Below are 11,494 nucleotides of genomic sequence, written 5' to 3' on the forward strand. Positions count from 1 at the left end.
GCCCGCCTCACCCTCCCAGAGTGCTAGGATTACAGGCGTGAGCCACCGCGCCGGCCTTCTCCTGTATTTTGATAGTTTTATTTTTTCTACCAAAGGGAATCTGAGCCATTTCTCTGGCATTTGTAACATCGTGCTCCCCTTGTCCTAATTTAATTAGGTCCTGGACCCAAGCCAGAAGCCTCTGCAAAGCCCCCTTCTCGACCTGTGGATAACTACAACAACTTTGTACTACCAGAGTTGCCATCTGTGCCAGACACACTACCAGCTGCATCTGCTGGTGCCAGCACCTCAGCATCTGAAGACATTGACTTTGATGATCTTTCCCGGAGGTTTGAAGAGCTGAAAAAGAAAACATAGGCCTCTTAAACCAGGCGACTTCCAAGTTCTAGCAGTTGAGACTGAGCGGTTTTTCCATGTAACAAAGAATCTCCATGAAATTCCGTTTCATCTATTAACCATCACTGAGCACACTTCCTTGGGGCTCTCTTCCTACTTCTCCAGATTCTGCTGCTTTCCAGTTCTCTATTGATGCTAAGAGACTAACAGCCGGAGACTCTGTGGCCAGAACAGCTGGTTCCTGGCAGCTGTGCTTGTCCATTTCCTGTCCAAGTGATCCCTGGTCTCTTCACAGGAGAGTGGAAGATGAACATTTTGTGGGGAGAGCCACCAGAGATGGCTGGAACAGTGGAGGAGAGCACCCCGTGAAGCCTCTCAGCCTTGTGTTGAGGTTCCAGACTTAGAAACAAACCCCTCTCTGTACAGGGGGATTGAGGTGAGAGAATCAAGGCCATTGTGTGTTTTCTCTCTCTAACATGAATGGCGGGAGAGAGAAAATGACTCAGGAGGCCAGCGTTGTAATGGTTCCTGGAAGCTAGGCCCTCTCATTGGTGTATACACTACTCCTCACTGCAGGGCACTGTTTGACCTGGATCCAGTTGCAAAGTTTATTTGGAAAGTTGAAGGCCTCTCTTAGTTCTACTGGATTCTCAGGGAGCCCTCTGTGGCCTTTTGCTTTATTTTGAGTGCTGTGTTTCCCTTTTACCAGAGGGCAGCACTGTAGAAATTTCTGTTTTCCACGTGGCATGTTCTGTTGGATTGCATTACTGGCAGAGGGAGGACAGGCCACATATTGGGCAGAAGCTGCCATTCAAGCCTAGGGTGGGCTTCCAGCTGCCTTAATAGAAGTACTCAAGTCTCTTGGGTAGTGAGCTGGAAAGCCTGCAGGAGAAGAGGAGTACCTGTTTTCATTCGAAAACTGTGACTAGTGGAATCCTCAGATAAACTTCTGGTGCCCATGTGGCTATAATTCATCGCTTTCCGGAACGGATGAGACTCTTAGTGTTGTAACTCACCTGCTCCTTTGCCCCATAGCTAAAGCCATCCTTCTTCATGGGGATGGTTTTGGGATCAAAAGATAAAAACTTTCGTTTCTGTGTAACGTATCTGTACATACCTGTTTCAGCCAACTTTAATGTTTTCAATTGGGTTGTATCTCATGGCCTAGTAACTGCTAATAAAGTTAGAAGATCCTGTGTCTTCATTTCTTCACTCTTAGGTCAAACAATGATGCATAAATTTGGATTTTCGTGGAGAATATTTTAAGCAAGTGATCCATGTTGGTGTACAAGCCAGAGCCAACGCTCACCTTCGGCCCCCTCAGTAATGCAGATGTCTGAAGCAGAGCAAGGCTTATTTTGATCTCTGCATTTAAGCACAGATAGCATCTGCGAGTTTGGTTACTCCTCTGTGTCAGGGTTCTGCAGCTGCCAGAGTTCAGGCTTCTATCTTTATTTTTAGTAAGTTGCAGTGAGCTCACTTCTGACTCATTCATTTCTCACAGCCATCCTGGGGCATGGGTGGTGTTCTGTTACTTGCTGCTTGGCAGCAGAGCTGGTTTCTTCTGTAATGTTCTTGCAGTGTTATCCTCTCCTGAACAGTGCCAAGATCCATAAGCAAGAACTTGGAGCCTAGGGGACTAACAGAATTAAGAACAAAGTGTAGGGAGGGGGTAGTGGTGGGAAAAAAAAGTAATACATCTATAATTTTCTAAGCTATGCAAAGGTAACTAATAATATGCTAGGAAATAAGCCAAGATAGGAAGTAACAGGATTAAGGTAGTTCATCTTCTAAAACCGCAGTGTCATTGGCCATTGCTGTTGTGGCTTCTTGCTTAGATGAGGGGTTCTGGTGTAGCTGGATTCCTAACAAACTTGAGAACTTCTGTAGCAGCATATCTACCAGTGTAGCTTCTCTCTGAGTATTTGAAGACAAAAGGAAAAATATTGCTAATGTTCAAGTAAAGAAACACCAAAGATAAAAAAAAAATTAATGATTTATTCTCAAGCCTTGGAGTGTTTCCACTACTTAACGGTTGAGGGCCAGCTTTTTATAGGACATTGGCTATAGAACATTAAGTCATCTTGGTTACGTGGGTTTCCTAGGAAAATAGTTGGCAGAGCTGTTGAAACTAATAAAGGGAATATGCTGATACTATGTATTGTGTCTGTAATCGTAACAGTTTTACGTTGAGCTTTCCCAGTGATACAGTTCATTTTTCAGTTACCAAGCCAGAGTTACCTACCTTAGGGGACTTTCTTTCTTTTCTGAAGGCCATTAGAATAGCAGAAACAAAAAGATTAATTATCACAAGTACTATCAAGATGACACTGGTGAGGATCAGAAAGGAGCCCAGGACTGGGTCTAAAGCAATAACCTGGAAAGACAATAAGAACACTTTGAGAGACTAACTATTTTCTACTTTACGAACATAGCTATATGCTAATGTTTGGGATCCACTCATAAGACATAGCTGGTAGAAACAAGGGAGAGAGGCAAGAAGATATTAAAAAGGAAAATAATTTTAAATGAGCAGAGCAGGAATGATTGACTATAAGGATGTTAAAATAATTTTGACTTCAGGGCTTTCACAAGAAGAAAACAGGTGAGTTACAGTGGAATTGTTAATGATTCAAATCTTATGTGAGTTTTGACAGTTCCAGAAAATATATCTAAACATGGAAACTTCAAGGGATAGCAAATGCGTACCAGAAGTGAGAATGCATCTGCCATATCAAGAAACTAGATTCTACTCTGCTGGGCACAGTGGCTCACACCTGTAATCCTAGCACTCTGGGAGGCCAGGGCAGGAGGATCGCTTGAGCTCAGGAGTTGGGTATCAGCCTGAGTGAGAGCAAGACCCCATCTCTACTAAAAATAGAAAAATTAGCCAGGCATCGTGGTGTGCATCTGTAGTCCCAGCTACTCGGGAGGCCAAGGGAGGAGGATGGCTTGCACCCAGGAATTTGAGGTTGCTGTGAGCTACAGTGACACCGCCACACTCTACCCAGGGCAAGAGAGTGAGACTCTGTCTCAAAAACAGAAAAACTTCTACTCTACAACACAGGAGGATTCTGATAAATTTTTGTTAACTACAGAAAACTGGCTTTTATTACAGGATTTTTTCCATTATTGTAATTACCAAGTCCTGTCATTTTTTTTCTTGAGACAGAAACTAACTCTGAAAGTCTTGTCATTTACCTTTCTGCATGAAGAGAGATTTTCTCAAATTCCAGGCCAACTATAATGGTTTCCATGTTTTTTTTAACCTGGGTATTCTTTTTAACAGATGTTTATTTTCCCCTGGTATTGACCCATTCCTTGTTGCCACTAGGGCACTGTTTAAAAAAAAAAAAAAAAAAAAAAACCTAACAACTGAGAGAACAGTTACTTGTAATAAATGCCACCCTGACAGGAATCTCCTAGATGACAAAATATTTTCAAGCACCAATCTATCGGCCACTTAAAAGTGTAACAGTTCCAGGTGAACGGAATAATCTAGGCAGGCTGAGTTTGTGATACAGGATTTTTTCCCAACAAGTTTACTGTTTTTCCTTCACATTGTACAATTTCTTGTACAATTTTAAGAAAAAATTGTTTTTTAATCGAAAAGTACCTGTTAGCAATAGTTTATTCTGGTTGTTACTTCCTTTAGAGCTTTAGGATACAAAGTGCTCCAGGGGTGAGGGCTCCATTCCCTAGTGATTGGAGCTGGGACCCACAACAAAATAGTCCACCCAAAAGAGCAGTTACAGTCGCCCCTCAGTATCTGCTGGAGATTGGTTCCAGGACCCCTTTGGGGTCCAGATGCTTAAGTCCCTCATATAAAATGGCATAGCATTTGCGTATCCTCTTGTATACTTTGTCATCTGTTGATTACTTAACAGTACCTAATGGAGTAGAAATGCAATGTAAATAATTGTTAAATTTTTTCTGGATACAAGGTCTCGCACTGCACCCAGGCTGGAGTGCAATGGCATCATCACAGCTCACTGAAACCTCAAACTCCTGGCCTAAAATGATCCTCCTGCCTCAGCCTCCCAAGTAGCTGAGACTACAGGTGCATGCCACTGTGCATGGCTAATTTTTCTTTTTTTTTTTCTTTGATAGAGACAGGGTCTCCCCTTTGTTGCTCAGGCTGTTCTCAAACTCCTGGCCTCAAGCAACCCTCCTGCCTTGGCCTCCCAAAGTGCTAGGATTACAGGCATGAGCTACTACGCCTGGCCAAACTTTGTATTACTTTTTATTGTATTGTTAATTTTATTTCCAAATATTGAATCTGGATGCGGATCCCACGGATACAGAGGGCTGACTGTATATTCTTTCTGAGACAATGGTAATTTTCCACATTAGAAACTGAATTTACCTATTTTAATTAGTAACGTTTGAGTTTCAGATCATCAGGATGATCAGCCTTGATCAAAGTCTTGCTAGTTTCACTAACTAAAACTGCAGTTTTTTTCCTTCCCTGTGCAAATCTGCCGATCATGTACTAGTGTTTGGAGCCCAAATCCTCATTTGGGTTTTCTCCTTTAAATTTTATGTTGAGGAGGACAAGGATTTGTATTGATAGTCCTCTGGGGGAAATTAAACCAAATAGAATTATATAGAAATTTAAAAGAGAATTAAACCAAATAGAATTCTGCAGAGACACTAGGATGAGTTTTATTTTTTACCTCCTTATGGTGAGAAATTCCCATCAGGAGACCAACAACAGTCATTGCTGAGCTGACGAAAGTCTGGTAGTCAGAGATGCTCCATCCAAACAGCAGGTTAAACTGAAGAGGAGAAAGGCGGGTCAGGGGGTGGGAGTGCAGGTGTCTGTCCTGAGGTGCTTGATGACATGGCCAACGTAGAACCAATGGAATGGAAAGAAATTCCTTGTGGCACTCACATTACTATGCCCCAAAATTACATAAAATTCCTTTGTAATTACATAGTATTGTCATTTAAATTTATTTGACCATTACATTACCCAGTGAGCTACATTTTATCCCCATTTTAGAGAGGAGACCAACATCCGGGTTTCAGTTGTACTAGTTAAGTATGGAACTACAACTAAACCCAACTTTCTTACTCCGCTACCTTTTCTCCAAAACTCATGGGTTTTCTTTTCTAAGGGGAGTGATGTGATTCCAGGATCACAGCACGTGGGGACAGACAGACAGACGCTGGGCCCAGGGGCTTACAGCAGTGGCATAGCTCGTGAGCAGGATCAGGATGATCAGCAGGAAGCCCACCACCTCGCCCCAGGCTTTGCTCAGTGTCCTGCCAATGACCTGCAGCCTGGCATCGCGATGCAGCAGATTCCACAACTGAACAGTGGCCAGGAGAACCAGGAAGCCTGTGAGGTGAATGGCAGCAGAGTTCACTTTTACTGCCTCAGAGAAGCTGATGAACCTGTGGCAAGGAAAGCTGACAGTTACTCAGCAGGCAGTGTGTACCGTCATCGATTGCCGTGATGGCACTTTCTCCAGTGTCCCTGCTGCTGAAGCGCGGCAGCTCTTGAGTCCTATTAGGTTGAACACTTGCTGATGTAAGGACTCTGCTTCCCAGTTTGGCCTCTTGTACTTGCAGATGTGAGAACGTTAGCAAAAGGCCATGTATTTGGTTGGGAACTGTGCTGAGGAAATCTTGAAATGTGACCTCTAGCTGATTTTATTTACTCCAGATTCACCTGGAAATCAAAACCAGCCTCCTGTACTGCTCCGGTCTGAGCTAAATCTCCCTTCTCAAGAGGAGATGAGTTAACCCAATGAGAAGAACCATCATGCTGTTTCTGTAGCACTCTGATCCTGTACTCCCTGGTAGTAGATAATTGACCTAATGGGTTTAATAGTGTTTAGAATAGAACTAGACATTAATGTGGACATTAATCCAAATTCTAGTTTTAACTCTAATATTATACAAATACACATCTGGTCAGGCAGTGGAGGAGGAGGAGGAGAGGGAGTTTCAAAGAATATGTTTTGTAACCAGGAAACTTCAGACATAAGGTAGGGATATCCTGTGCTCCTCTGGCTCCCTCTTACCTGTCGCGGTCATGGCGGTATTGTGCCATGTTTTTCTTATGGAGAGAAATGCTCTTCATGTCAAGCCCCAAGATGGTGAAGCTAATGAGGATTATGCTCGTGACCAGACTGTTTCTCTTCCTAGTGAAGAACCTCCACCTCTGCCGTTTCAGCCACCGACCCTAAACGTACCACAGTCGGAAAGATTAGCTAGGTCTCTCCCTAATTAAGTGTTACGAGCACAGCTGGCTTCTACAGGCAAAGCCCATCTATCGGATCTAATGTGGACAAATAGGTATGGTCTTGGTTCTGCTCTGTAGTCACTCAGAAATGCTGCTTACAGAACAGGTGGCCTCTAATAAAATTTCCATTGGATACATTCATTCTTTTTCTTGGAGATCATAGACCTGTCACTTAAAAATAAATAAACGTTTCTAAATTAATCAAGTCTGAGAATAAAGGAAAAAATACTGTGTTTGGCTTAAGATATATTTTGAGTGCAGTCATTTGTATTTTTGAGTACTTGCTCTTTGTTCATCATACTTTCCTGATATCACTATATAGGGGTAGAAAAAACTGTACATAAAATATTTCTACAGATTTAATTCTTTAGCTCCTGAAAATTGAAAGAGCTATATATTCTGCTTGGTGAAAAACAAGTCAGCTTCTAACTGAATTCATGTTTCTAGAAAGGACCAAAATCATAACCGTAATTCTAGTAACAGGTCTTTGTAGAGCTCCCCAAATACAATCTGGCAACCTTTATTTCTCACATCTTCCATTTTCAGTTCACCTGTACGAAGGCATAGTAACAGACAAGTAGGTAATAGATGGCTTGTGCGATGATAGACCAGGCAAAGCCCTTCTTTGATGTCTGCAGGGAAGGTAAACTGTCCAGTCTCACAGAACTGAAGAAAGCACCTGGGAATAACAAAACACCTGGAGTCAAGAGTCTTTAAAACTTTTGTCCTCTTCTCTTAAAACTTTGTCTTCGAATAACCCCAACTGTTCCTATATCATCAATTCAAATAATTCTGAGGCTTTATACTCCACTTAGTATTTCCTGTAGAGCTGTCTTGAACATTAAATGAGATCTGACCCCACCTAGAGGAAGTGTCGGTGGCTTAACGGCTGTTAGAATGGCCACAGAGACAAACGTCTAAAGCACTAACATCCCGTGAGTACTGGAGTATCCCATGGATACTCTGGATGTTTAAATGAGGATGAACTAAAAAGCTTCAGCCTCCACCTGGAAGGACAGAATATTTATAAAATCATGAAAGGTCTTGTGAATAGAAACTTTTCATAAAGCTCCAAAATATTAGCGCTAAGATGTACCCCTTTTAGGTAGAAAGTACATTTAAGAACAAACGGAATTTCTACTTCACATAGCGAGTTCTCAAGACTGGGACTTTCCCCGATGTTTATTTTTTACCCCATCCAATTTTTGGTAGTTATTACTGAAAACCCTCAGTAAGCTGTTACGCTTTATCTAGAAATGAGGATAGAAGTGGTCTTCTCTTTGTGGGTCTGGGAAGAAAAAATTCCTGATTTGGAGTAAGGCCAAATGGTGAATGGAAGGACACTTGTGGACCAATTCCGGGCGAGAAAGGAAAGAGGACAAAGGAAGTTGGATTAGGACTCACTCCTTGTTAAAGGTGGGGGAACTGAATGCACCAGCCTCCCTCCAATCCCTTACAAAAGGCCACTACAATGACAGTGAAGGGATAAAAAAAATGACCCAAAGGTAAAGAAGAGGGCAGATGAGAGTGACCAAGTGTTGGAAGCTGAGAAATAGAGGAATAATACTGATCTAGCAAGTTCAAGAAAATGGAAACCTAAGCCAGCAGCGTAGGACTCAGAACTAAGCCGATTCAAACCACAAAACTCTAGAAAGCCTCAGAAATTGGAAGCATCAGGTATCTCTGGAGGTAGAAGTTCAGGTGGAACTGAAAATAGCAGTGATTGAGAGTCCGAACATAAACAATCAGATGCCAGATTTCCTCTCTCACCCTTCACAGCCAGGTATCTGCTATTCATCCTGCCTCCCACCACCCCAAGAACAAAGGTTTATTTCCTAGTGATGCTGAACTAAAGAGAATCTGGACTGAGGGACACCAGGTACCTTGGAGAGCAATTGTTTACTGAAAAAGGGAATTAAGGAAAGTTTACATGCTGCATGGCGAGACTCTTCTCAGTCCCTTTCCCTTCACTGGTCTGAGAACTATAATGTTCATATCCTCCAGGCAGGGGTTTGGAGGGTCCTTCTGTAGAAACTGACCGCCCAAAAGAAAAGATACAGATACCAGTTGACAAGCTCTATCCATGGGCTCAGAGCTTCTCATTAGCATTTATTTGCTTTTTATTGCCTTCCTTTAAATGTAAAAGAACATCCAGACACTTGACTCTCTAACATTGAAAACTAGATCAAAACAAAATATCCAAAAAAGCAGCTCAGAGGAATTAGAGAAAGTGAAGGAACAGAAGAAAAAAACCACTTATAATATCCTCACAGTTAAGAGAGGATATTGCATCCATTAAAAAAACAGATGACTATGAAAAGTATTATGAGAACAAAAACAATTTTTGGAAATTAAAACATAGAAAGGAAAAATTCAGCAAATGTTTCTAAGGATAAAGTTAAAGAAACCCCTCAGGTATTAGAAGAAAAAGATGGAAAATAGTAAAAACATAAGAAAATCAGAGCATCAGTCTACAAGTTCCAATATCAAAGTGCTAGGAATATCAGGAAAAGTGAACAGAGAAAATGGAGAAGAAATTAATAGGGAAAAGTGCAAGAAAATGCCTCAGAACTTAAGGACACAAGTTTCCAGGTTAAAGGGCTTACCATGAGGTCTTTTCATAACCCCGGGGGGGAAAAAAAGAGACATCTAAATACTTTTGAGGGTAGAGGCTGAGAATCAGAAGGACATCATTCATATACATGAATATATATCTGCAATCTAATGTGACAGCAGAATAAAAACATTTTTTGGACATGTAAGGCTTCAAAAAGTTTACCTCCCTTGCACCGTTCCAGGAAGTTACTGGAGGATGTGCTTTAGCAAAATGAGGAAGTGTAAACCAAGAGAGGAAGACATAGGAATCTGATTGAGGAGAAAGGTAGAGATAATCCCCAGGGTGACGGTGAAGACACAGCCTGGATGACAGCTGTAAATAGCAGACCTAGAGAATAACCAATCCGGACTGTACCCAAGGGATGGGAGCTCCCTTAGAGGGTGTCTCTAAGGCAAAGATAAAATGATACTTTATGTGATACTCGTGAACAGAAAGATTTTTTGCTTCTAGGAAGAGTTTGGAGATGAGTCAATGATAGATACATATAAAACCAAGCAAATTAAAGAAGAAAATTATAAATTCTAAACAAAAGTTATAAAAGAAATTTAGTCATAACATTTCTTGTCTCATCTTTGAAAAACATAATCACAATGGAAATAAACTAAACATTATATTACTATTAATACATTGGAAGAATAAAGAAGAAAGATGCGTATGAGTGTGTGTGTATTTGGGATATATGTGGGTATAAGAAAGCTAAATCTTCATCCTCACAGGAGAAACAGGTAATATCTAAAACTGAAAATTCATGAAGTAGCCAATAAGCATGTTAATAATTTTTAAACTCTGAAAGAACTAGTTTAAACAACCTGAAAGTAGCTGCTTCTAGGGATTAGGAATGAAATAGGGATGAACTGAGAACTGCTGGTTTTTTCCTTCAATTACTTGACTTTTTAAAATTGTATGATGTATATGAGCTGGGCTCAGTGGTGGGCACCCATAATCCCAGCTACTCGGGAGGCTAAGGTGGGAGGATCACTTGAGCCCATGAGTTCAAGGCCAGGCTGGGCAACATAGTGAGACCCTGTCTTTAAAAAATATATCTATTTATGCATAATAACCTTAATTAAAATATCTTTTAATGAATAGTATAAGATCGAGAAAGAAGTTGGGCCTTCTCCTGAGATACCCAGGTGTCTTAGTCTGTTTTGTGTTATTATAAAGGAATATCTCAGTCTGGGTAACTTATAAAGAAAGATAATCATCTTTTATTTGGCTCACAATTCTGAAAGCTAGAAAGTTCGGGGTTGGGCATCTGCATGTGGTGAGGGCCTCGGGCTGCTTCTACCGGTGGCAGAAGGTGAAGGGGATTCTGTGTGTGCAGAGATCACATGGCGAGAGAGGAAGCCGGGCGGGGGGAGGTGCCAGGCCCTTTTTCAACAACCAGTTTTCTCTGAATCTAATAGCGTGAGAACTTACCCCCAAGGAAGGGCATTAATTTACTTATGAGGGATCCACCCCCATGGCCCAAACATCCCCCCATCGGGCCCCATCTCCAACATTAAGGATTAAATTTTAACATGAGGTTTGGACGGCACAGACATCCAAATCACAGCACCAGATCACAGAGGGAGGAGAGCAGAAGCCTTCATACCCACATCGCTGGACTCCAAAATCAGGGTCACAACACAGAACAGGTTCACATTAGCATTGAAGACCACAAATTCCACGAAGAGGCATTTTGTGCATCGGTCTAGCCAGTGCCTCTCTTCAAGATGCTGTAGAACTCTGGGGAAACAGAAGGACAGGGCCAGCTACTCTCTTCATTCAGCACTGCAAAGGAGAACGTCCCACCATTTCCAATATCACTGTCACATACCAGGTAAGAAGCTACATTTCGCAATCTACTTTCCTTATAAAATATTTTATGATTACCAAAGCCCAAACTTTCACTGGTGTTAACATGAAATTTAGTAGACTATAAAAAATGAAAGTTGTCACAACAGCATTCACACCAAGCTTAAACATTTAGGAAAATAAATTTGGCATTAAGGTCTGAGGTGTAATTAATTTCATATGCCATGTAAGCTACTTCCATTTGAAATATTAAATGCTAGTCTTTACTCGCAGCTATTCAGTTTTAAGAGGTAGGAGCATAAATGTCATTATTTAGTTGGCATTATTGTTTTTGAGTAATTAATTCCTTGCTGTAAGTTTACATGAAAAGATAATTATTTTAATTCTGACTTTTTCATATGTAATGACAAAGACTCTCAAAATACTAAACCATTCTGTAAGTCTCTGGAAATTTAATTTTGGCATTTGAATTTTTTTTTTTTTTTTTTTTT

At 41.2% G+C, this 11,494-nt stretch overlaps 2 protein-coding genes across 2 annotated transcripts in view; one reads left to right on the forward strand and one right to left on the reverse strand.

Moving 5' to 3' along the window:
- LOC105823346 (IST1 homolog) overlaps nt 1-1,532 on the forward strand; it is a 27,769-nt gene extending 26,237 nt beyond the window's left edge. Inside the window, exon 10 of the mRNA XM_012660512.1 lies at nt 158-1,532. Within this exon, the coding sequence (XP_012515966.1) occupies nt 158-357 (200 nt within the window). The 3' untranslated portion in view covers nt 358-1,532. The remainder of the gene's footprint in view (nt 1-157) is intronic.
- Nucleotides 1,533-1,599: 67 nt separating this feature from the next.
- PKD1L3 (polycystic kidney disease 1-like 3) overlaps nt 1,600-11,494 on the reverse strand; it is a 64,289-nt gene continuing 54,394 nt past the window's right edge. The window contains 6 exon segments of the mRNA XM_012660453.1: nt 1,600-2,253; nt 2,582-2,713; nt 5,013-5,114; nt 5,526-5,736; nt 6,369-6,529; nt 7,141-7,268. Coding sequence (XP_012515907.1) covers nt 2,110-2,253; nt 2,582-2,713; nt 5,013-5,114; nt 5,526-5,736; nt 6,369-6,529; nt 7,141-7,268 — 878 coding nt within the window. The 3' untranslated portion in view covers nt 1,600-2,109.

Source organism: Propithecus coquereli, unplaced genomic scaffold, assembly GCF_000956105.1.
Source record: "Propithecus coquereli isolate 6110/MARCELLA unplaced genomic scaffold, Pcoq_1.0 Scaffold67, whole genome shotgun sequence".
In the NCBI taxonomy this organism is placed as follows: domain Eukaryota; kingdom Metazoa; phylum Chordata; class Mammalia; order Primates; family Indriidae; genus Propithecus; species Propithecus coquereli.